This window comes from Gopherus flavomarginatus, chromosome 12, assembly GCF_025201925.1.
Source record: "Gopherus flavomarginatus isolate rGopFla2 chromosome 12, rGopFla2.mat.asm, whole genome shotgun sequence".
Classification (NCBI taxonomy): Eukaryota; Metazoa; Chordata; order Testudines; family Testudinidae; genus Gopherus; species Gopherus flavomarginatus.
The window spans coordinates 30790139-30815892 of record NC_066628.1 but is presented as its reverse complement, the minus strand read 5'-3'; the positions used below and the strand labels follow the sequence as shown (position 1 = coordinate 30815892).

Genomic DNA, 25754 nt, shown 5'->3' with positions numbered 1-25754 from the left:
AAAGCAATTTCGGGGGCCCCTTCGTAAAAAAAAAGGTTGCAATATATTAGAGAATACTATATTCTGGTGGGGGCCCCTGTGGGACCCGGGGCCTGGGGCAAATTGCCTCACTTGCCGCCCCCCCCCCCCGTACAGCCCTGAGACAGACACCCAAAATCACAAGCCACTTTTGAAAACTGTAGTATTTATCCCTTTCTCTGGTTGGTCTAGACTCCCCTTTGCCAGAGAAATTCCATTAATGCAGCTTTGGGTATAATTATGGGTGAAAAAATGACTGACATCTCTCATTCTGAGTCTTCTTGTTGCAGAGAGATCAATGATGTGTCCCCACCTGGCACACTGGTGACCCCACTACCGCCAAGGGCCCAGCATCGCAAACCTCCATCCCTCCTCACAGGTAGGTCCAGTACAAAGGAGCAGAACTGGTGGCACAGCAAATCTGAGGGTTGAGGGGGCAGTCACAAATGTGTGTCTGCAATGGAGCCAGCAGCCCCTTTCATGACAACCCAGTCCAGGACTTACAAGAACCTGGGCCTGGCCCTCCTCTCGCTTACACTGGTGAGCTGGGCACCCAAAGTCAGAGGCTGCTTTTGAAAATGTCTCGTGTCTTCATTATGGATGAACTTCAGCTCAGTGCCAAGGGAACATGCAAGACCCCCAGGACTTCAGGGGGGCTTGGAAGGCCTCATGTGAGCCTTCAGTACTGGGGAGAATCTTACATGAATACCAGTATGTTCTGCTGTGGGAAAATCCCGGCCTATTGACAAATTATTGTACTGACAAGTAAGTGGGAGTGTCTGAATATTTACCAGGGGTGTTTTTATTAAGAATTCTGCCTGCTAGTTACATGGTCTCAGGCATTTCTGTAAAGATGTGGAGTAAAAAGTTCAAAAATGCCTGAATGACCCAGGTATCTAATTCTCATAGACTTTCAATGGAAGTGAGGCACTTAACTAGGCACTTTTGTAAATCTCACCCTTAGGAGCCTAGGTCTCCAGGCTCCTTAGTATCTCTGTCACTTTTGAAAATGGGACTTAGGAGCCTAAGTCACTGACTGACTTAGAAAATTGCACCCATTGAAACTAAAACCCCAGCCTGCTAGTGCAATTTTAAAGCTTGTATTTTACTTTTAAATCCTCTTTTTTCTGTACAATCATCCGCCTCCCCCAAGGGCTGTTTGCAGTAGACAGGGGCAGTGAAGGGAATTCGTTTTGCATTGTTCTTGATTTGAAACAATGAACAGGGCACACTGATGTGACAATCCGGGGGTGGCTGGTATTATTTCTGTTACAGTAGGGCGTAAAGGCCCCAGCCAAAATTAGGTTCCCATTGCGCTAGATGCTGTACAAACATTTAGCAAGAGAGACAGTCGCTGTTATGTCTAAGTAGAAAAGACAGACACAGGGTGGGAGAACAGAAGTATTATTGTCATCTGCATTTTATAAATGGGCCACTGAAGGAACAGAGAGATTAAGTGACATGCCCGAGGTCACCCAGGGAGTCTGTGTCAGAGCTGCGAACTGACCCCCAATTTTCTGAGCCCCAATCCAACACTTTAAACACCCTTGTTCTCAGCAGTCAGTTGTTAGCACACAGTGGATGTTTCCTCTGCATTCTCATTTCTCCAGCCCAGTTCATCTCAGTTGCTTTGGATATTCTAAGCGATTCTCTCCTTTCCTGCTCGCTGTCTCAGGCAGACACTTAGCGCCTGATGACTTGGAATTTGCTGTATGGCCCCTTGTTCTGGTAGTCCACCCACAGAGATAATATGTCCATCTCTTTGAGATCGGTCACTAGCTTGAAGGTGAAGTTCTGTAGCAGTGTGCTGAAGAAGAGAAACAGCTCCATCCGGGCCAGCCCTTCCCCTGGGCACATCCGCTTTCCTGGAAAAGAAAAGGAAGTGAGACAGACCAACAGAAACAGGCTAAAGGCCTGATCTAACACTCACTGAAGTCAAATACGAGGCTTTCTCTTGAGTTCAATAGGCATGGGTTCAGAGACCCACCAGCCTAGCCTCTACCCAAACAAAGCACAACCACACGTTACTTTAATGGCCAAAGGCCCTTCCTCCTCTGCTGTGTGAGCAATAATTCAGGACCCTCACAGCTGTTCTTTATCAAAAGATCATTGAAGCCTCATGGACAGACATGAAAACCAGGACTCTGGGGTTCCACACACAATTCTCCCAGTGGTTTGCTGTATGACTGGGTGATGGGAGTATTTATTTATCTGTCTTTTGCCACGATCAATGAGAGATTTCTGTGAGATCTGAGCAGAGTGGAATCCTGTTACAAGGACCGACTTGGGCAAATCCCCACTTCGGCCAACCTGATCATGCCACCCAAATAATCCCTCCAAATGAAACCAGGAGCGTCCCAAATCTGACACTCCCAGAAAAAAGGGAAGAGATTTTCAAAACTGTCTGAGTGAGGTGCCTAACTCCCATTGACTTTCAATGGGGCTTGTGCCTCTTAACTCCCTCAGGCACTTCTGAAAATCCCACCCAAAATATCTAACTTGCAAAGACAGAATGAGTTGTGTTTGGCATGTAATGCCAAAACAGGTGACATTTACAAAACTGCACCCCCGCCCCCACCCCATCCTCCATTGGATCACTGGGAGATGGAATTGAATTTGCAACCTCAGGGTCTAAAAGCATATTCTGCTAATATCTGAGCCAAACGAGTCAGCTCTGTTAGGTAACATTGTAGTAGCCCCATCAACCTACCTAGAGGGTTCTGCCACCACTTGAGGGGAACAGAGCATTCCCCTGACTGTGTGTAGTTTACACATGGTATAATCAGCCCTCCCCAAGCATTGCTTATCTGCAGACAAGCAGCATCCAGACAGGTGTGAAATTCTTTCCTCTGAACCACCACATGCAGTCATTTGCAATCTGATCCCGTACTGAACATCTCAGCACCAGCTGGAAGTGGCTTTGGGAACATAATTGTCCTACCCTACAGTGGAATGCTTATTGCAAGCCATGATCATGGTGAAATTCATCCCTCTGCAAAGGAGCCAGCATAAGACTCATATGCCACTTCAGTCCTATTTAATCCTTTAGAACTGGTGCAGAGGCCAGGGTTGAAATGCACTTCCCGGGTATGTCTGCATTGCAGGGTAAGCTTAGGGTTAGTACAACTCGAGTTAGCAGACCCTGGGTTTGTTAACCTACGGCTTGAGCATCTACGCACATTTGTAACCCAAGGTTAGGAATTGCTGAACCTTGGGTCCCAAGCTGGGGCTCCACCATCTCCATTGCATTATGCAGGCCCAAGTCCAACCACCCAGGTCCAAGACTTCCTAGCACCCTCTCAAAATGTGGCCAAAATGTAGCCCTTTGTTTGAGGTCCAGTGTGGGAAAATTTGTCCACCAAACTTAATTGTCCAGAGAACAAAGGAAGTTGGTCATGGGATACTTATGGTGGACTCCCAAAGCACAAATCCAGAGGGGCTGTGTCTACACTGCAGAGCTTGGACCCTGGCTCCCAGCTTGACTCAGGCTCAAACCGTGTATCCCTGTGAGGTCCAAGCCATGGGTTCACATGAGTTGTGTGTAGACAGAAGGGGGAGTAGGCTTGAGCCTGTGTTTGAACCCTGGGCATATATTGCAGTGTAGAAATACCCTAAGGACTCCCATCCTACTCTCCTTAGCATATGACTTCATTGCAGAGTTAGCATGGGTGATCGGCACCCGGATTAGCCTTTTCTGTGTGTGAAAATCCCTACCCAAGTTGCTCTGTCCTCACTGGTGCTATACTCCCCTGTGGGATTTGCTAGGATTTTGGGGGACACATCCCATGGTGCTGCAGTGAGTTGAACTGCTGTCTGATTCTTTCCCAGTGACTTGTGGGTGAGCTTGTCTGTTCTTCCAAACACACAGGGGAACTGTGGGATGACACTGGGGCACCACCAGCACTCTAGTGAGTTAACCTGCCTCCTCATTGCAAAGTGGGCAGGTTACCAGCCCAAGTGAAAGCAGCACCCTAGTTCTAGCATGTAAACCGAGCTGGGCCAGCTATCTGGGGTTGAAAGCATCTTTACACTCGAGTGAGCGGGGGTTGTGTGTGGACAGGAGGGGGGTTAGACACAATGCCTGGGGAAGAGTCTGAGTTAACTTTGCAGTGAAGACAGACTCAGACAGGCATTTTGCTGTTGACTTTGCTGGGAGCAGGAGCCAGGTCATTGACACATTCTCATTGTAAAGCAAAATGCAGCCAGAGACCTTTGTAAATCCCAGCCTTTACCTGCAGAGAAAGGCATAAAGGCCTTGTTTGGCCTAAATTCCCCCTTCTCGTCCAAGAAATGACCTGGGTTAAACTCTTCTGGAGTCTCCCATTGCTTTGGGTCTGAATGCACAGACCTGAACATTGGAATAACAGTTGTGCCCTGTGAAGATAAAGGATAGAAGGAGACAGGAAAAGCAGACATTAAATATGGTAATGGATTAGCTTGATCATCAGTGGAGAAGCAGCCTGCAGTGGAGACAGCTGGAAAGTCTGGTTGTGCACAGAAGGTAAATAAACAGTCTGCAGAGGGGCCAAAGCAAGTAACCACTGACATCCCATTCAGGGAAGGCTTAAGTAGATTGTTGTTGTTGTGTAGCCCCCCTGCACAGGGCTGGCTTGGAGCCAAACTGTGTCGCAGGAAATTGAGACCAGGCCAGGAATTATTTATTTTAGATTTATAAAATCCCCAAGAGGTGCCCGTGCTAAGCTCAGGATGCTAACTCCTTAGAGATTAACAGACAGGGCTGCCCCGCCCACCTGGACACAGGAAAGTCACATGAGCCCAGGCCTGCAGCCCACCTGCACTCCACAGATGGGCTTTACAGCATGGCCAGAGGCTCCAGGAGATCAAGGGGGGAGCACATTCCAGCATCACACAGGCTGTCAGTCTAGCAGCTCCCTGCCATGGGGAGAAAGGCAAGCCTGGCTGGAGCACCTGTGCTGCTCTGGCTTGCAGCAGCATGGCTCATGGGGAGAGGTCAGTTCAGATCCTCAGAACCCAAAGCAGGTGGAATCACACTCGCCACTAACTAGGAGCAGCATCAGTTGCGAGAATCACAAGCCTTTGCCCACTGTGCTGAAAAGTGCGGTGCTGCCAGAGACTGGGAAAGAGCCAGGACCTTTACAAACAAGCAAACAATTCGAGGAGGGGATGTAGTTCTAGTCCAAGGCTCACCCTCCACCCCTCCCCTGAGAGTGTCCCAAGGAGTTACTGCACCTGGGGGATGGTGTAGCCCCAGAACTCTGTGCGCCGAGTCACTGCCCGGGGGAAGTTCTCGCTCTGTGCTTTCTGGCTGCGCTGCAGCTCATGGATCACTGCGTTGGTGTAAGGCATCCTCACCCGGTCCTCTATGTCAGGGGCACGGATCGCCCCCACCACCTTCTCGATCTCCTGCTGGACCTTGGCTGCAAAGGATTAGAAGTTGCTGCACTGACGTCCCCTTGCCTTCGATGTGAGGGAGCTTAGAGATTAAACACAGAGCAGCCTAACTGGAGTGAAATGCCTGGTTTTACATCTACACAGCAGCCAGAGGTGAGACTGCAGCTGGGTAGTCCTACCCACGCTAGCTAAAAATGTCAAAGAAGATGCAGCGGCATGGGCTGTCCAAGCACCCCTGGGTCCGTGCTCATGTTGCTAGCCCATGCTGCTGTGTCTTCATTGCTATTTTTAGCTGCACTAACGAGGTTAAAACTAGTGAGGGTATGTCAGCCTGGGCTGCAAGCACCTCCCTTTGCAGGGCAGAGACGTTCCCGAATGGGTACCAGGAAACACAGAGCTCTGGTTCAGCCTCTGTCTGGTTAGCCTGGCACCTGGTAGCCACATATTGCGGAGCATGCCATGGGCACCCACCCCGGCTCAGTCAGTGTATCCTGCCCAGGCAGGGTGCGAAGAGAGAAGGGTGAACTGCGACTGGACCCTGTACAGTACCCTGACCATTCGTCCGTCCGTCCGTGTGTGTGTGTGTTTGTGTAAGGGGCCTGATCCAGCAAAGATCTCTGCACAAACCCCTCACAGCACAGGGGCCCTTGGGCAGTGTTGAAGAGGACCTACTAGTCTGTTCTTATAGGGTACTTCAGCTGATCACACTCAGAGGGAGAGAATCTGAATCAGTCCCCTTGCTGCATCATGGCTTAAAGCCACTTAAAAGAACCCCCCCACACCTCCATTCTTTGTACCTTGAATTTGTGGGAACTTTGCCATCACCAAGAGGAAGAACAACAGGGTATTGGCAGTGCTCACTGTCCCAGCACCAAAGAGGTCAAACACTGCCATGAGCAGGTTTTCGTCGCCGAATATGTCCCCTGACGTGCTCTTTCCCTGGTAATGGATAGAGGGGTGGGTTCATGGATTTAAAGAAAGTGACAACTGTAAAATCATCCCCAGGCTGCACAGCATGCCTGCGATAGGCATTTGGTTCCCATCCAGAGCTCTAGGCAGTGAAGACAGGGGTTCATCTGATTGTGAACAGCAGCTTTGCTGGATTCTGGCATGCCTTGGGATTTGCCTCGCCCTCAGCACTAGCTGGGGTCCTCAGTGTTTCATAGCCCTGAGCAGCATCCACCTCCCCAGATAGTTCTATAAAATACATGGGTCACTTAGCTCGCGAGTAGCAACTTCTATCTTAGGATCACAAAGTGCTTTGGGAATGGCAGCTAAGCCTCACCATGAGCCTAGGGGGTAGGAATTATTACTGACATTTTACAGAATAACAAACAGCAGGAAAGTGAATTTCCCAAGGTCTCACAGGCAGTCAGTGTCAGAGAGAGGAAGAGAAACCAGCTTCATCTAAGTCCCCAGTTTAGCTGCTAGGTCAAGATGCTGCTTAGCTAAGACTCGGAGCAGGCCAGTCTCATAGCAAAGCCCTTGATTGGGAGTCTGCTATTACTCTAGAACCCAGCCTCAGTTTACCAGCTGAGCTGGAGATACAGGGCCAGGTGGGAATTATGACGTCCCTGTCATCTATTAACCCATAACATGCTGATCAGTCAGTACCTAGGTCTGAATGCAATGTTATGCACGCCCATTGAATGGGGTCCCTTCTTGCTGCTGTCATTAGAGTTAGAAATAGCCCCAAGGCATTCAGGCCCTGTTGTACCTTCTCTGACTTGATAAGGAAACAGTCAATGTAGTCCCGGGGACAGCTTGGCTCCAGGGTCTGCTTGTGAGAGTCAATCTTTTTTCGGATGAAGTTCTTCAACTTCTCACTTTCATTGAAGACCTTGTTGTGTGGTCCCGGCAGGTAACGCATGATGCCAGGAAAGGTGTTGTACACCTGGGAACAGGAGATGTGATAGGGCTGTTCTGAGATTGTGGGTGCACCTCTCTCATCCCCCTGGCCCCCAGGATGTGGAGGCAGGGCTTGATCATTTCTCTCACATGTGTAGTCACATGTGGTTCCAGCCCTGATCCATGGGTGACAACACATCACTCCAATCAGCCACACCTTTGACAGCTGTGTTTCCAAAATGGCCAGTAAAAATGGAGGCCCCATAAAACTCAATGGCCACTTTGGAAGATTTTGGCCTGGGACTGCACAGGGCCAGCTGATGCACAGCAGGGCTGGAAGTGGGAAAATGCTCTTCATGGCCCTCATTCAGGGCACCACTGAAGCACGTGCATTGAAGAGGGTTGCTTCCCTGTATCAGGGCCTAGGGATCTGCAGGAGCACCGCCAGCTTTTTTGGCGCCCTAGGCAGCGGAAGGTCCCGCCCCGAAATACCGTCGACGACCGGGGCGGCCGAAGAGCCGGCCGCCGCGGTTGCCAACCCCCAAATGTTAGCGCCCTAAGCCTAATGGGTTGCATTGGCCCTGGGGGTCAGATCCAAAGCTCTTGAAGTCAGTGAGTTTCACGATTAACTGCAGAAGGCTTTGGATCCGTCCAGCTGCCACTGATGTTAAGGAGAGTTTTTCCACTGCCTTCCCTTTGAACTGAATGGGGAGATGTATCAGAATGGGGAGGCGCCCCACGGGTTCAGAGGAGAAATACCCCAGGGGCTCAGATGGGAAGTACCCAATGGGCTCAGAGGGGAGGCGCTGGTACATACCTGTGCAAAGGGAGAGATGAAATAATGAATGTAGTTCCCTATCATGCCCAACAGCTCCAGAAAGGCCTCGTCTTTGTAGCTGAAACGACTCCCAAAGACAACGGCGCAAACCACGTTAGAAACAGCGTGCCTGATGCTGGTTATGGGATCGAACACCTCACCTGCGGCATCCATGGAGGCAAGGGAGATCACAACAAATAGAGTCAAATGCAACATGCATCTCTGGTTTGTTCGCAGTCGAGCTCCTCCCTGCCCCTGTAAACATAATACCCTTCTTGCTCATCACTGCAGTTAACCCCAGGATGGAACCCTTTTCATCTAAAAACCACTGAGATAAAGAGTCCTGCCCAGTCACCGTCCAGAGAAAGGTTCAATGACTCACTCAGCTCTCTGACCCATCCACTCCTACCTGCATGGGGAGACTGAGAAGGGGCACACAGATCTCCTACCCTTTCTGTAGGAATGCCCAATAAATACCCCACCCATAATCTTCTGAGCTTGGGGTCCAGAAGGCTTCCTCTCCTTTGCTAGCATCTAGGAGACCCATTTTTCACCTCTGGAACTTCGCAGAAAACCTGCTTTGTCTTTGTGCTTCTTGTAGTGGGGAGGAAGGATGGAACCCATTCACCTACCCATTGCAGTCCATCACGTGGCATATTTAGCTATGTAACTCTTCTGTTTTTATTTGTGCTGTACATTTCTACGCTCTCTCCCTCTGTGGAGAGCTCTGCCACCATTTTTGTTCGCAGAGCTCAGTGCAGATTGTCAAAGGAGATGCATATACTGTGCTCTCTCTCGCTCTCTCTCAGGGCGACACTACATTTTTGTTCTCTCTCATTTTAGATTTAGGGAGCACCCAAACTAAAGATCGTTCTGGATAAAGGTATCAGTTTCCTCTTTGGATGTGGAAAAACACATCATCCAGTGGAGCCTAGGAACACTCTGTGCAGTGTCCTCACGGTTCCTAGCCCTTTAGGTGAAAGTGCATTCAGGGGCTGGCACTCAGAGTGAAATGTGTTATTCTAACAGCTGTCGCCTTGTGAAATTTAGCTTCCGATTTTTTTTCCCTTTTGCAGTGAACCTTTCTATGAGAGTTACCCAATATCAACCCGATTTGTGGCAAAAGCTACAGGGTCCATCCCCAGTCTCTCCTGCAATAACTGTGCTGGGTGCATTTGCGCTACCCTATCTGCATCCAGGCTCAGTGAGGCCCTGACTATTTTACAGAGCAGGTCGTCAGGAAGGGAGGGAGGGATGCTAAGGCTCAGGTCCTCAAAGGTATTTAGGAGTTTAAATAGGAGTTAGTCTCCTCAGTAGCTTGGAGGGTCTGGGCCCAAAAGCTTGGCTCAGAGCACTGGAGTCTTTCCATTGATTCCAAAGGGCTTTCCAGCAGGCCCTTAATCGTTTAAGATAAGGGCGAGGTCCCTGTTCCTATAAGGATCTCTCCCATTTGCTTATATGAGTTGCTTCTTGAGACAACAAGGCTATTCTATTTGTATCAGCCCATTTAAATGAATAGGGTTCAAATTACCTTCCATGTTTGCCATTGCCTTCACCAAATACTGAGCCTCCTCCTGCACCCGCTGCGCCATTGTCTTCTTCCCCATCCCAAAATCCCGCAGTGTAGCGATTGTGAACCTGCGGAGCTCTCTCCACTTCTTCTCACTGCCAGTGACAAGCCCTGAAAAGATGCAGTTTAAAATCTATTGTGTGACTGTCAAAACCCACAGCAGGTTACTAAAGACAAACAGTCCATAACTTCTGGAAAATTAACTATGGGCAGCATATCATTCAGCCAGTGATGTCTGTAGGGTGTGCTGTACAAAATTCCAGACAGGATGTTGTCCCTGGTGAACAAGGGTGACAAAGCTGGAACTCAACCTGTGTGGAAGTCTGTTTGTTTGGGTCTATAGTTCGTAGCTGTTTTATTTAATAAATGCTTCTGGTTTAAGATGGCCTGTGATTCTATATAATGTGCCAGAATCTGCATATAGTGAAAGCAGCTTCCTTTGTGAAAAATTGTTGAGGTTAACAAAATTGTTCACATTTTTTATTAAAAATAGTTATGGAAATTTTTCATTTACGGAAAACCTGGTGAAAAAATGCTATGAAAAACTGTGAAAAAGACCATTTCAAGCTGAACAGAATGAAATCGACTCCTGAAAACTTTCTTAGAATGGTATTTTTTGACTAGCTCTTCTTTGGCCCTTGCATAAGGGGTGGGGAAATGCCACACCCTTGGGGACTGCTGTTTTCTGTAGGTATGCTTTTGGTCCCCATTACCCTGTTAGCTGAACATTTCACAATCTTCAATGTATTTATCCTCCTAACACCCCTGTGAGGCAGGGCAGTGCTATTATCCCGATTGTACAGATGGGGAACTGAGGCACAGAGAGAGTAAGTGACTCGCCCAAGAATGCATAAGAAGTCTGTGTCAGAGCAACAAATTGACCCCACATCTTCCAAGGCACAGGCAAGTCCCCTAACCACTAGAACATCCTTTCCTATCTGGGGCTTTCATCCATTCTCTTCTCAGACCTCTCCAGTCAGGGACTTCACCATAAATCCCAGGCGCAATAAAATAATCTAAAAGAGAAGAGACCCAAACACCCACCGTATCCGTCCGTCACTCTCTCATGAATGGCAACAGCAGCACGTCCACCAAATTCTTCAGCCTGACCCACCAAAGCGTTTCTCACCGCCTCATACCCGCAGAGCACCACAGCTGGTTTTGGGCCAAGCCAGACGGTGAACACTGGACCATACTTCTTGCTGAGCTAGGGGCAGAGGTACAGAGAGGGCTCCATTAACAGCTAAAGAAATCACTGACAGTCTCTCCAAGAGCCCTAAAGCTGAGATAAGGGTGGGATTTTGAATACTGGGGAAGATCTATGACAAACAACGAATATTGTAACCAACTGAGCACAGATAGGTGGAGAACTAAGGCCTACGTTTGAAAGTGTACCTAGCCTTTGGAACAACTTACCAAGGGCATCCCAATGCCAGCAATGTGAGACTAGCCTGCAAGGAAGTCCCTTACCTTCTGGTAGGATTTGTGCAGGGGCAGAACATCTTTCTGCCACAGGTTGCCCAGAAGGAACCACGGGGCTGGTCCTGGAGGGAGCTGGCCTTGTTTCTGGTTGTTTTTCCAAAGCATGAAGCACATGGTGGAGAGGATTAAAAAGAGACTCAGGATCCCAGCCACTCCAGCATCCATCCTTGCTGTTACCTCCCTCACAGAAGGGCAGCAAAGGAACTGTTTTCGCTTGCCAGAAAGGCTGGGTGAAATGCTGCACTCCACTGATGAGTGGAGAGGTGCCCAGATCTGCTCTCCGGCTTCTCTATATATAGCACCCTCTTCCCGGGCGTCTCTGTCCCCTCCAGTGACACACTGACCTGTGTCTACATGAGGTTACTTAATGTCATTTCTTATCGCATCTTGGTCTCTGACCCTTTATCTCCCCTTCTGAGGGTCAGTGACACAGAGATGATGTTGTCTCATGTGTGTGACTAATTGAACACATCCGCACTGGAGCGGACATCAGCAGGAGCTGTTTGTTTCAAAAGGTTTCCCTATTGCTGCTACGCAGAACAAGATGTCTATAACCGAGAGAGCATGGAGATAAACATGCCCTCCACCCCTGCCCCCATCTCTTGGTTTGTTTGTTTTTTCATTTGCTCTGCTTTGTGTATTGTTGGTTTCAACACGTCCTTTGTATACTCAGCAAGGCCCTGATCCTGCAGAAAGGGCAGGGCTGCCCAGAGGATTCAGGGGCCCTGAGGTCTTCGACAGCGGGGGGCCCCCACTTCGGCTGTAATTCAGTGGCGGGGCATCCTTCCGCTCTGGGACCCGCGGCAGAAGTGCCCCGAAGACCCACAACGGGGGCCCTCACTGCCAAATTACCGCCAAAGACCTGGCACTTTGGCGGTGGGTCCCACTTCGGCGGTAATTCAGGGATGGAAGGACCCTCTGCCACCAAAGACCCAGTGCCGAAGAAACTCTGGGGGTCCCGGCCCTGCGAGAGTTTTCCAGGGCCCCCAGAGCAAGTGAAGGACCCTGCTCCAGGGGCCCCGGAAAACTCTCGTGGGGGCCTGGGGCAAATTACCCCACTTGCCCCTCCCTCTGGGCAGCCCTGAAAAAGGGTCCGGGCAGGCTGTCCTGACTAGGAATCTGCACTAGTGCAAGGAATTGCCTATAGTTATCCCATTGCAGGATCAGAGTGTTAGTTAGGCATTGGCCCTCTTGTTGTTATGAATCTTTGGCACAGTAACAGCGGAGAGAAAGCCATTGGTCAAAATAGGAAAATGAGATTGCTAAGCCACAACAGTTGGGAAAGCGGCCAGGGGCTGGGGCCACACCTGAAATGGCTTGGAGCCCATTCCTTGAAATTAACTAGGTTGCTCCTAGACCTGGTCAGGAGTTTTTCATCACATTGGGAGGTTTTATATATTGTGACAGACCCAAACCAGTGGGATACAGGAGTCTGGTTGAGGGCAAATATCCTGGTCACTGGATGAGTAGTTTTCTGTTCCCTGAGTGACCAGAGCAGGGGCTGCACTAGAGTAATCAGGAACCTGCTAGAACCAATTAAGGCAGACAGGCTGATTAGATCACCTGCAGCCAATCAAGGCAGGCTAATTAGGGCACCTGGGTTTAAAAAGGAGCTCATGCCAGTTGGGGGGGGGGGGAGAGCCAGAGGACAGGAAGTGTGTGTGAAGAGCTGGGAGCAAGAGGTGCAAGGAGCTGAGAGTGAGAGGCTGTGCTGCTGGAGGACTAAGGAGTACAAGCATCATCAGACACCAGGAGGAAGGTCCTGTGGTGAGGATAAAGAAGGTGTTTGGAGGAGGTCATGGGGAAGTAGCCCAGGGAGTTGTAGCTGTCATGCAGCTGTTACAAGATGTGACAGTGGCCACTAAGAGGCACTGGAGGCAGGGCAAGTAGAGCTAGCAGCCTAATCACTAGGTGACACTGCCAGTGTGCACCACCCATCACAGAGTTAGACACCAGGATGCCATTTGGATCTTTGAAAGTCTCACCCATGAATAGTCCAAATTGACTCCAATAGGACTAGTCATGGTCTTAAAGCTGGACTGAGGCCTAAATCATGCCAGAATATAGATAGATAGATAGATAGATAGATAGATAGATATAAAATTGGAGATGTGTTTTTGAAAACAGTTTTCTGTAAAAACAGTTTTCTGTCTGCAAGTTTTCCTGTGTGGGCTTTTGGAGAGCAATTTGGGGTTTTTTCTCTTGGTTTTGTAGAGAACACAGAGATGCCTGCAGGGCTGCATCGCCCAAGCTAGTCTTTGTCTTATTTCAGGAACAGCCTGTGAGATCTTCCTGCCAACAGAAACCTTGAATGGTAGAAAAGACTCATCAGGAAAACAGAGACAGACCTGTGTGAAGCGTTAGGTAAATGCCACTTGCTCTGTCCTGCTGGCAGTGTGGATTTCCTGCTGCAAAGATGGTTAGTCTGACTGCCAATGCTGTAATCTTAGCATGGGATCTGAGAGTCAAGATGGACTCTTTCTGGCTAATATATCACCAGAAATAACTATTGTGCTGTCAGGCTTCTGATGATGATCCATGAGTCAAAAAAGAATCGAGCCCCCTCTCTCAGCACTATGTTTGCTCTGAGGGGCTAGCATGAGTATGTAACTCTTCTGCCCCTCTGAGTTGGCAGCAACAAGGGCCGGGTTCAGTATCCAGGGGTTCCGTTTCAGTAACACAATGCATAACCGGCTCGAGCCCCCACCCAGTGACCTGAGACACTTACATACCACACCCCCCTGGGCGCCTCTAGGAGGCAATACTTCCCCTCTCGCAAGCACGGAGTCTGAGTGTAGCAAAATCTTTTTAATAAAGGAAGGAATCAATGCGGCATCCCATTGGAGAAACACCACAAACAGGGTTATAACACAAACTATAAACAAAAACCCACCTCCAAGTACGTTTGGCACTGTCCTTTTTCCCCTTAGGGTCTTAAGTCCAATCACCCCAAAGTCCAACAACCCCAAAGTCTCTGGCCAGTGCCACCCCAGAGTTCGAGAGTTTATCTGTAGAGGTCCCTTCCCCCCAGCCTGGGTAGAAAGGGGCACCTTACGTGGTCCGGGGCCACCTGCCCTGCCTCTCCATGGGTTCTGCTTCCGCCTTCTCCACGAACTGCTCCGCTTTACCAGCTGCTCTGCTCCATGAGCTGCTCCAGTTCTCCCTGCAAACTGCTCGGCTCCGCTTGCTCTGTGAGCCGCTCCACCCGTCCCACAGCTACTCTGCTCTGCCAGCCGCTCCGCTCCACCAGCTGTCCCGTGATCCGCTCCAGCCATCCCCACAAACTGCTCCACTCCACCAGCTGCTCTGTTCCACAGTATAGCTTCAGGCTCCCCCACTAGTTAGCACAGTACTCAGTGCTCTCAGCTCAGTAATTTCAGCTCTTTAGTGATTTCAGCTCTTAGTGACCTCAGCTCTTAGTAGGGGAGCCCCAGTGCTAGTGCACCATTAGCCCAAAGTGAGTTCAGCTCAGTAACCTGTATCTAGATTCTTGAGGGAATAAAAAAATCAACTCTGACATTCCACAGTGGAGAGAGGAGGGGGTGGAACTGGTGCTTCTGGCTCCACAAGGAGACTGCACCACCAGGCACAGATACCTATCCCCAGCCTCTCTCAATTCACTGGATTTTGGAACCCATGTCCCTTGTCTAGCCAGTACGACCCAACTGAGGTTGAGTTATTTCTGTCACAAAGCAGTCCCACAGCTCGGCAGCCTGGGATGGGATAGGCATGCCTATGCAAATACACTCTCTGAAATTCTTTCCACCAGATGTCAGGGTAGAGCTGATCCTGACTCTGTTTACAAGTATAAAGTAATAAAACAGATTTTAGTTCGTAAAGTAACGAGATCTGGCTCTGAAGACAGATAGGGACCAGATGGGAGGATTAAACGGGGTATTATTGCACAGCTACTTTACAGCAGGGGAAGGCAACCTATGGCACAGGTGCCAAAGGTGGCACGCAAGCTGGTTTTCAGTGACACTCGCACTGCCCAGGTCCTGACCACCAGTCTGGGGGGCTCTGAATTTTAATTTAATTTTAAATGAAGCTTCTTAAACATTTTAAAAACCTTATTTACTTTACATACAACAATAGTTTAGTTATATATTATAGACTTATAGAAAGAAACCTTCTTAAAATGTATGACTGGCACGCAAAATCTTAAATTAGAGTGACTAAAGGAAGACTCGGCACAGCACTTCTGAGAGGTTGCCGACCCCTGCTTTACAGAGTAGACCTGTCGTTGAGCCAGATCTCCGAAATCCCTGCCCAGCACTCTATCCATTAGGCCACACTGCCTCTCCTATATAAGAGTCTTAGCCACAGAGGAAAGTGGGATAGGAAAAACCTTCCATCCAAATAATCTCCATTTAATTCCACAACTGACCTCACACTAGCCTCACCCTACAGGCTGAGCTCAGCAGCTGATCAGACTCCTTCCAAACTCGTATATAATAGACATGAAAGCAGCGCTTGCTAGTGATCCAATCCAATATACGCAGTGGTTGTCCCAGGGACTGGCCACCGAGGCTGGGTCAAAGGCCTGGGCTGTATTCAGACAGGATCTGGAGATGGAGTCACTGAAAGGAGAAATCAGGGATGTATTTAAGGCATATGGGGAAAGAGCTTTTGGGTGGGATTCACAAAGGAGTTAGGCACCTACATACCCATTGTGGGAGTTAGGTGCCTTCGTTGCCTTGTAAATCCCATCCTGCCATTTTAAATGTGACTTGCAGAGCCCATTCCCCTCTGCTTGCTTCCCCCTCTGTGATTGGCTGAAATCAGTTTTGCCAGCCCCAACTGCTTAAAAATGTTGTCTCACAAAATCATAAGATTGTCTTAAAAATCATGAGATTTTTTTAAAATTTGCTTCCTAGTTGTTGAGCGTTGAGGGTCATGTTTTCCAGCTTTTCTCTAAAAGCTAGCAGTGCACTTCTTTTTAATAAGCTGAGAGTCTCATGTAATCACATGAGTCCAGGAGCTGGGGTTTTGAAAATACTCCAAATATCATGAGGCTCACGCTAACATCACATGACCTGGCAGCACTGTGAAATCACAGAGCAGGTCCATTCTCAGCCTGCAGGGGAATCCAAAATTGCCAGTGTCAGCAAAAAATACATCCAAAAATGAAAGTGCTATATATCATCACCAGGAATCAAACCAGCAACTTGCAGAGTGAAGCATCAGCTACTGTACAGTGATTTTAAGAACTATCCTTTAGAGGGGGCAGCTGTAGCAGACTTGTATCATGTGTGGCTCAGGCACAGAGCAGGACACAACACACTCATTGCAGGCAGACCCACAGATATGCACGTTTTTTGGTTGGGCTCATTGGCAACCTTATCCCCTTCCCCACAGCGGGGGAGCAGGGAAGAGTGATCTACACTTATCTGACCAGAATGCCTGTGGTGAGGGTGAAACTGATGCAGAATGGAGCCAGCTGGGTCTTGCTGTGTGCTAGGGCGACCAGACAGCAAGTGTGACAAATCGGGACGGGAGTGGGGAGTAATAGGAGTCTATATAAGAAAAAGAATCAAAAATCGGGACTGTCCCTATAAAATTGGGACATCTGGTCACCCTAGCCAGGGCTCCCATCTGGATGATAAGGAGAGACGAGATCATCAGTTCTGTGCTGACCACCGTGCTGCCTTCCTGCACTGCGCAGCCCTCTCCAGACTGATTGGAGAAAACGTCCTCCACCATCACACTCTGCTCCCCTAGCTGGACCCTGGAAAGAAGAGATGGTACAAGGCTCACCCTACTAGGCTCAGCTTAGCCTTTTCCGGGATCTCCCTTTGATTGACCATCTTAGCCTTTTGCTCCAGAGGCTGGCCGGAGGTGGGGAAGCCTCAGCTTTGCTGGCTGGGGCATTGGAAGGACTCGATTGCCCCATTGAGCTGATTAGAGGGGGGATGTAGTCCCCAAAAGAAGGCCTGGTCCTGCCATGTCTGGCAGATGCCAGGGCCACGTAGGGGAGACAGGACCTGGCACACTGGAGGTCAGTGCTATGCCCTGGTAGGGACAGCTGATCCTTAGTGCTACAGAAAAGGCAGCTGAACATGGGCAACGCAGCCTGCAAGCAAGGACCCATCGCTATAACAAATCCTTAATCCCGCTCCCATTCTTCATGGGGCTGGAAACAAAAAGCAAAGCAAACACATCGCAGAGAATTCTCAGGTTGACCCTACCACAATTAACTTGCCAGCAGGACGTTGAAGCAACTAAAGTTTATTTCTCTGCCCCCTGGTGTCCAGTTTGCAAGCATGCATGTGGAAAGTTCTGTCGTCCACTGATTTGGTCAACTGTCGACTTCATTCCATATTATCGTCAACTTGTTGAGTTGTTAACTCTATTCCAGTTGTAATTTTGATTTGTGACTGTGTTGCTTAAGGCTTAAGGAGGCTAGTAAAGGTTATAGTCCTTAGCTTTAGTGAGGAGTTTAGTTGAGATCAAGTTTGATTTTTATTAACTTGTAATAAAATCCATGAGTGGATATAGTCCCAGATCCACAAAAGTATTTAGGCTCTAAATTTCCATGGATTTCAGTAGAAGTTACGAGCCTAAATATCTTTGTATATCAAACCACAGAGTGGCTTTTCCTGCAGAATTACAGCAACATTGTCCCCAAGGGCCAAAGATCATTCAGTGAAGTATCTCTGAGCTCCTTAGCTCTGTCCCTCAATCACTACCTATGTCCCTCACAAATCAATACATGTCATGTTTCAAATACTGTTTGCAAATTATCTCGAGACCATGAATTATTAGAAGAATTTAACTGGAGAGTCATTTCAAATGAGGAATAAATTGGAGAAACCCCCAGTGTGTTCATGGAGAACTTGCAAACAGATAATGAGGCAAAAATAATTGAATATAGGATTTATTATGACTGTTTGGCCCAGGTTTAAGTGAGCTCCATCAGTTTCTCCTATGGATTTGGGGAGAGCTCCCAAATTGGACTGGGCTGGACCTTGTCATTGATGCTGTCCCACGATGTAGTGTAACTTTAAGGCAGGTGGGTTAGCCCCACCTGTGACTAACTCCTCCCAGGTGCTGGGTCTGAGGCCAGGGATCAAGTGATAGCCTGCTGACCACTTGCTGCTTAGATTAAATGCCAACAAGCTGCTCAGGGAGAAGGTAGGTTCCTCCAAGGAGACCTGGGAAGGAGCTGTTGGATTTCTAGAGGCCTCTTTCTGTTTAAATAAATCAAGGGAAGGAAGTGCTGCTGCTGTTTGGTGCAGTGCCTGGTGAGCTGGTCTTGTAGCTCATATCTAGGTACTTACCTGGCCCTCTCACCCTGGTGTTGGAGAACAGAAGCTGCCTCTCAAGTGCATGAGTATTTCAAGCAGTTTTGTTTCAATAACTCCAGTGCTTTCCTAACTTGTGGGGATGGTCTCCCATGCCTGTATCTCCTCCACCCTATGCAACAGGTGCAGACACCAAGTCTGTGGTGATCAGCATAAGCCTTCAGCTAACTGCTGTGTGTGTCATATATGCACCCATGCTAGGGGTATTTGGGGGTTTTCCACATACCCTGGCCAAAAGGGCTCCCTGTATTCCTCCTGACAGCTGGCAGAGCCAGTAGGGGACTAGGAGAAAAGGCTCCTACAGCAAATGCAGACAGGGTAACAGCTGGGTTGAAATAGCCTCCCCTGCAAAAGGAAAGGAGTCAGTTGTGTACCTGGTAACAGAGAGGAAAAGACCTTACTGGATCCTGCCTCAGGTCCTGGGCAGCTGTGCAGCCTCGATCTGGGAGAAACCAGGACTTGTTTGGTTTGAATGATCATTATACACAGAGACTCAATACTGCTGTATACCAAGGAATTATATTATAGACAGGGTCATTCCTAGGGTTGGTCACCCTGGGCACCAACCTCTAGGGGCGCTGTGCTGCTCAGTGTCTCTCTTCCTCAGCTCTGATTGGCTGGCTGTTTTTGCAGTGGCCCTGCGTTTTTGTTTTGTTTTCTCTCCCCGCTGGGGGTGTAACAAAATGGCTGGGGTCAATCCTGACTATAGAGTGGAGCCCTTTCCTTTAAGTCTCCATCCAACCCAGGACAGTAGCAATGCGAAGTTGCTCACTGGTTGTGTCTAGGGCCTGATTCAAACTCCACCGATGTCAACGAGAATCTTGGGGTGTGAGCCTGTGTCAGTGGGTCTCCCTGCAGCTCTCCATGGAGAACAGGGCGGGGTGCAACTGGCGCTGATTGCCCCCTTGCTGCCATCCCAACAGACAGACCACGGCTGGGAGAGAGACTGAGCTCTGTTCTTGGAGGCGAGCCTCCTGGAACTGAAACAAGGCCAGTAGTAGGGTCAGTCTGGCACTGTCATGTACGTGGAGGACAGGTTCTGGCAGGGCAGTCAGCCTGGTCCCTTTCACCTGTGCCAGATGCACTCGCACCCTGCAACCTGGAAGGGAAACTGCTGAGCGTCAGGGAGAAGTGAGGTTGGCATGATGGCCCTGTGATGTTGCACTCCATATGACTTTATGAAAATATGCTAATGAGCGTGAATATAATGTAACTGGAATATGCTTCATGCGAAAGGTCTCTTGTAAGATATCATTACAAAGCTTATAATTTACGGAGTGTGTTCATCCTATTTATATGAATGTATCATTCTTGTATCTGAAAATAGAAATATGAAATAGAACTCTGAAGTCCATTGTAATTATGCAAAGTGTGGGCCATTAATGGTGGTTTGGAATCTTGATGGCTGCCATTAACCAGGACAATTGACTGTAGATGGCTGTGATTACTTGCAAGCCTTCCTGTAAGTCAGGCCAGGAAGAATGAAGGCTTGGAGTCTCACAGGACATGTGACCATGTCACCTGGCACTAGAATTCATCTTAAACCTGGTTCTTTTCCATGTAGAAGGAGAGGTGGGGACCTAGAGAGACACAAGATTCCTGGCCTGTGCCAAAGCTATAAAAGGGAGTGGAGCAGAATAAAGGAGGTTCCAGTCATGTGAAATCCCCTGCTTTTCACCTAAGATGCCTAACAAAATCTGTACTAGGGGACAGGATTGGGCCAAGATTAGAAAGGAGTCTAGTCTGTGAAAGAAGCTTATCAGAACATCTCTGAGGGTGAGATTTACCTGAATTTGGTTTCTTAATGTATTAGGCTTAGATCTACGTGTGTTTTGTTTTATTTTGCTTGGTAACTTACTTTGTTCTGTCTGTTATTACTTGGAACCACTTGAGTCCTACTTTTTATACTTTTTGTTTATTAATTAACCCAGAGTAAGCGATTAATACTTGGAGGAGCAAACAGCTGTGCATATCTCTCTATCAATGTTATAGAGGGCGGACAATTTGAGTTTACCCTGTATAAGCTTTATACAGAGTAAAACAGGTTTATTTGGGGTTTGGATCCCATTGGGAACGGGGTGCTGGAGACAGGAACACTTGCTGAGGGGTTTTCAGTTAAGTCTGCAGCTTTGGGGGACGTGGCCCAGACCTGGGTCTGTGTTGCAGCAGGCTAGCATATCTGGCTCAACAAGGCAGGGTTCTGGAGTCCTAAACTGGCAGGTGAAACGGGATCAGAGGTAATCTCAGCATATCAGGTAGCAGTCCCAAGGGGGTCTTTGTGACCCAACACGTCACGACTCACAGCCCCCTCTGCTGATTACACTGAAGAGCCACGTACTCTGTCCCCCACATCAATGGCTGTTCTAACACTGCCTTCCTCAATGCACGCAGGCTTCCATGAGTGAGGGTCTGTTTTGTGCCTGCCCTGCCGTGATGTCATGTTACTGGTTCCTCTGCATCAGACAGCATCCAAGCAACGCTTGGAAAAGCTCCACTGTCCTGTGCTACCAAGCTCCCGTCATGCCTGGGGCTCCAGGTAGGCTCCTGCCTCTCCAAACATCTTGGTGGTGTCAAACTGATCACTGCAGGGCTCCTTGGGCCAGATCCTCAGCTGATGCTAGCTGAGCTCCGTGGAGTGCTGCTGGCTCACCCTATACTCAGCCCCCATTATCCAATAGGGCAGTAGAAATAACCTGAGTCACTGCACGCACAAAAATCCCCAAAAGGAGGCAATGTTCTAGTCTCCTCCCACTAATTCCTTTTGTGGCTTGTGAGCCATGGCTTGGGAAAGACCCCCCGCCCCCCAAAATAATAATCCTTCCCCTCCCACCCCAGCCCTATTCCCCTCTAATGTCACAGTGTGATGTACTAGGTTACAGCCTGCTAGGTGCAAGAGGTGGCAAACCATGCGGCCTTGCCTTGTGGCTGACAGGCTAGAGCTGTGGGGTAGGAGAGCTCAGCGCTGACCTCCAGTACCAGCTAAGGCCACGATCCTACAAACGCTTAGGCTGTGCTTCATGTTCTGCACTTGTTTATCTCTCGTGAGCTGGAAGCTGAGTCTCTGCAGGGCCGGGGCCTAGGAGAGCACCTGAAGTGCCTGTGTATCATGGACCCACTACCACTGTATCTAAGCTCCAGCCCTATCAGCAGAAGAAGGGACAAGCTCTTACGTGCCCCTTATCTTATTTTCCCCAAAACTACTATCAAAGTCCCCAGTGACAATCCATGAGCCAGTCCTGGCCCAAGGGGCAGGTGATCACGGAGAGATGTGCCACCACCATGAACAGGGTGCTGCCCCCCAGCTCGGCCAGGCAGGGCTGGATGTACTTCTCAAAGGCAGTAGGGTTCTCTGGCTCTTTCCTGGAGTCTGCAGGAGCTTGAGGGGAGGCCATGGAGTTTCCCTTTCTGTCTCTGAGAAGTGTTTCTGGAAAAGAACCATCCCCCGAAGGCCACGTACCTGGGATGATGCCTCTGAGGAACAAAAGGAAAATAGGGTGTCCGTCCATCCGCTGGAAACGCTTTTCCCTTCAGCAGGGAATGTGGGCCCTATTCACCTCTCTGCCCCTAGGGTCAGAAACAGAATGCTCCCCAGCCCAGGATGCAATGCTCCCCAGCCTTCCCTTCTGAGCGCCTACTGCACAGGGGTCTTGTCTGTCCTGACACATGGAGGTTCCAGCACATAATCGACAATCTGCCTGATTCTTGGTTACGTTGAGGCCAGTTCAGGCTGATTTGGCAGTGTCAATGGGCCTTAAAGTGGGAGAGAATGCCTCCCCGGATAGGTGAACTCTACAGGCCCCTAAGTGCTCTGCACTGGCCTTGCTCCCCTGCCCTGGCTATAGGAAGCGGATTGGGGCATGGGCAGTGTGTGCTCTGGCCTGGCTGTTGTCTGTTTTGCAGGGCCCATCGTCAGAGTGTAAGGTTCATCAGCAGAAGAGAGCTACACCAGGAAAACTTAAATCAGCTTTTAAACCAATATAGTGAGATCTGTGGCCAAGGCATGTTTCAATAGGAGCCTGGCATATTCCGGTTTAGTTTAAACCTATTCCTAACTGACTTAAGCTAAACCAAAATAAGCCACTCTTATACCAAAATAAATTTCCACTCAGTCTTTGTCACTGACTTAAACCAACACAGTCAACACCTTATGTTATACTGGTGCAACTTTCTCATGCAGACAAGCCCAAAGTCAGAGTAGTCCTGAGGCTGCTCTAATTTACATCCGGGCCAGACAGATAAGCAGGCAAGGCCTTGGCTGCCCCAGAGTACAGGGAGATTGTTACCTTTTGCCCCCACTACTCTCTGCCCCAGACACAGGAAGGGAGTAACATCACCACCAATGCTCCTACTAGTTAAATGACTTTGTCCAGTTAACCAGAAAGACCTTGAGATTAGATGTTCTTCTTTATAGTACAATGGCTGTGGTTGCACTGGAGTTGCAGTGGATATACTTTTGGATATCTGTAATTATAACTCTACCTGGAGTGTCAACTACATGGCTCAGGATATGTATGATCCCTGCTTTAATTTCAGGCTTCAGAATAAGAATATTAATATCTTTAGTACTTGTTGCTCCATGGATCTAGTACAGTCACGGAGCTAGAAAATTGTCATTGCAGGGTGGCTACACTACAACTACAGCTACTGATTCCAAATGGACCTGTATTTTCCAACGTTTACAGTGATTGGATAACAGCTGCCTATCGTGGGCCCGATCCTCCTCTCACTTCCACCAACTTCACACCAATGGAACACCTTTGACTTCAGGGGAGCTAGTCTTTATTTGCTCCAGTGGTAGTGAGAGGAGATTCAAGCCCCATGTTTTGATTCATTTAAAAAATGCAACCAGGTTCAGTTTGTACCAGCCAGATCCTCAGCTGGTGGAAGCCGGCATGACTCTTGGCATGGCATAGACCAGGCGTGGCCAAACTCACTGACCCTCCGAGCTGCATACAACAATCTTCAGAAGTTCAAGAGCTGGGGTGCACCTGCCAGGCTCAGGGCTTCTGCCCCACTCCTGCACTCGAGCCCTAGCAGGGCTGAAGTCCCGAGACCCCCCTCCCCACTGGACAGGAGCCCCTACCCCACTGCAAGGCAAAGGTCCTGAGCTCCTCTCCCAGTCTGGTAGGTGGAGAAAGGAGGGAAGTGTCTGTGAGGGGCTCCGCAAGCCTCACTTTAACAGTAAAAGAGCCACATGTGGCTCACGAGCCATAATTTGGCCACCCTGGCAAAGACACATGTCTTGCTGTAAGTGCATGCCACAGGCGGGTAACTGATTACATCAACATGGCTCAGAAAGTAAAAACTGGACCGTAGCAGACCGTGAATTCCACTGTCAATTCACCCTGGTGGTTGAACGCAAAGAGCTCTCAGCCATGCTTGTGGCTGCTTCCATTGCTTCATGCTGGCTCTGCAAATATTTAAGGCTTCTGACTCAGGGATTTCCCTACCCCCCCCCTCCCAAATTTCCCCAACATCTCTCCCCACCCCAGTTTCATGAACTAGTTACATGCAGTGTTGCCAATTTAGTGATTGTTTGGACATTTGAATTGAAATTGAAACATTCATACACTTTAAAAGCATATAAAGTGTGTATTATAAAGTATAATAGATTTGAAAAGTATGAACGTAGACTAGCTTCCTTATACAGCTGTTGTTTTTATAACAACGTCAGTGCATTCATTTCAGTGATGTTGGCCAACCTAATAATTTCAAATTTATGATTTGAAAGCTAAGTCTAAATGAGCTCTCCCTGGCAGCTAGTGATGAGCTGGGGGGAAAGGCTTCAGGAGCAGATTGCATTTACATTCACACCGAATCTACGTAGGTATCCAGCAAACAGAGCTGTGTTGCCCAAGTGATAGATTTTGGCTGGGGTTGGGTTACAAGTCACTTGAATCCAGGGGTGGGTAATGAAATGTTGTTCTTATTGTATGAGTACAGGACAGCAGAACTGTACTTAGCCTGTGCTGATTAAGGGCATCAAGAGAGAGGGTGGGGACAGGTGTTTTGCTTGAGGGTCTGCCTGAATCACAAGTACTATTTGACCTGCCCCCTCGACTGTTTAAAGACAGAGCTGATTAGTCTCCATAGTCAGTCTTTTGTTTTAAGTGATCACTACAGCTGAAATCACTGATAATTGCAATGGTCTAAGTGCTCACACCTGCTGTGGGACAGTGTTTCTGTGGAAGAGATGGCCCAGTCTGCACTAGCAGTGAGGTTGTCCCTACTGAGAGCTCAGCTGAAATCACTGAGAGCTGTGTGGAATCTCAAGAGACCAACACGCAGAGGTCATAGTGGCAGGTGACAGCAGAAAGTGACAGCGCAGGGCTGTTTTTTGCTTGTTTGTTTGTTTGTTTTACCAGAACCCAATTTTTAAAAAAACTGTTCCAACTTTTTGTCAAAAACCTGGCAAATATTAACCAATGTGTGGGAAAATCAGTTTTGGCTGAAAAATGTTCAGACTTTTTTTCTTTTTTGGGACCCCTTCAAGAATGCAAATCTATCTGGTCCACGCTACCAGACTTTCTAATGTCATCTGTTGAGGGGATGACTCTGAAGCACCATCTCCTCTCTTCTACGTCCATGCGTTTTTTCCATCTATCTCCCAGCTCTCAGTAGTTTAGTCCCGTTAAGCCGTGTGTGGATTCCGTCGTCCCTCAGCCTCTTGAAGACATTTTACACAGTGACCTTACATAGATTATTGGTGGGCAGTGGGATTTAACCTTCAGGTAGAGGTATTGAATAGGAGTGGCTTGTTGGTATAAATGTATGATCGTTATTTCACATATGCAATGTGTTCGGGTCGAATACTTGCATAGGCAGGAAATAGTGCCAAGACTGGATGCCTTCCTGTAATGATAGAATCATAGCACTGTAGGGCTGGAAGGGACCTCAAGAGGTCATCAAGTCCAACCCTTGTACCAAGACAGGACCCAGCAAACCTAGTCAATCCCTGACAGGTGTTTGTCCAACCTGTTCTTAAAGACCTCCAATGACAGGGACTCCACAACCTCCCTTGGCAGCCTGTTCTAGAGCTTAACTACCCCTTTACTTAGAAAGCTTTTCTTAATATCTAACCTAAACCTCCCTTACTGCACGTTTCTTGTCCTAACTTTAGTGGACATGGAGAACAATTGATCAGTCCTCTTTGCAATAGCACGTAACATATCTGAAGACTGTTCTAAGGTCCCCTCTCAGTCATCTTTTCTTGAGATTAAACGCCCAGGTTTTTTTAACCTTTCCTCATAAGTCAGGTTTTCTAAACCTTTATCATTGTAGTCACTCTCCTCTGGACTCTCTCCAGTTTATCCACATCTTTCCTGAAATGTGGCGCCCAGAG

General features: G+C 48.6%; 1 protein-coding gene and 1 pseudogene across 1 annotated transcript; both read right to left on the bottom strand.

The window, feature by feature from the left end:
* Window positions 1-1488: 1488 nt before the first annotated feature.
* LOC127032286 (cytochrome P450 2C5-like) lies at window positions 1489-11309 on the bottom strand. The gene is made up of 9 exons (XM_050919478.1): window positions 11097-11309; window positions 10671-10833; window positions 9588-9737; window positions 8057-8217; window positions 7109-7285; window positions 6189-6330; window positions 5230-5417; window positions 4251-4392; window positions 1489-1883 (listed from the first exon to the last, which is right to left on the bottom strand). Exons 1-9 carry the CDS (start codon window positions 11271-11273, stop codon window positions 1702-1704), a joined length of 1482 nt encoding a protein of 493 aa, XP_050775435.1. The 5' UTR covers window positions 11274-11309; the 3' UTR covers window positions 1489-1701.
* A 2062-nt stretch (window positions 11310-13371) lies between these two features.
* Window positions 13372-21918, bottom strand: LOC127032177 (aquaporin-8-like; annotated as a pseudogene).
* Between the last annotated feature and the right edge of the window lie 3836 nt (window positions 21919-25754).

Coding starts and splice junctions, on each gene's coding strand:
- LOC127032286 (XM_050919478.1), bottom strand. CDS start 11,273: ATGGATGCTGGAGTGGCTGGGATCCTGAGTCTCTTTTTAATCCTCTCC. Junction 9,738..10,670: donor GAGAGTGACGGACGGATACG/GTGGGTGTTTGG, acceptor GCATCTTTTCAG/GGCTTGTCACTGGCAGTGAG. Junction 8,218..9,587: donor GGCAATGGCAAACATGGAAG/GTAATTTGAACC, acceptor TGGATGCCGCAG/GTGAGGTGTTCGATCCCATA.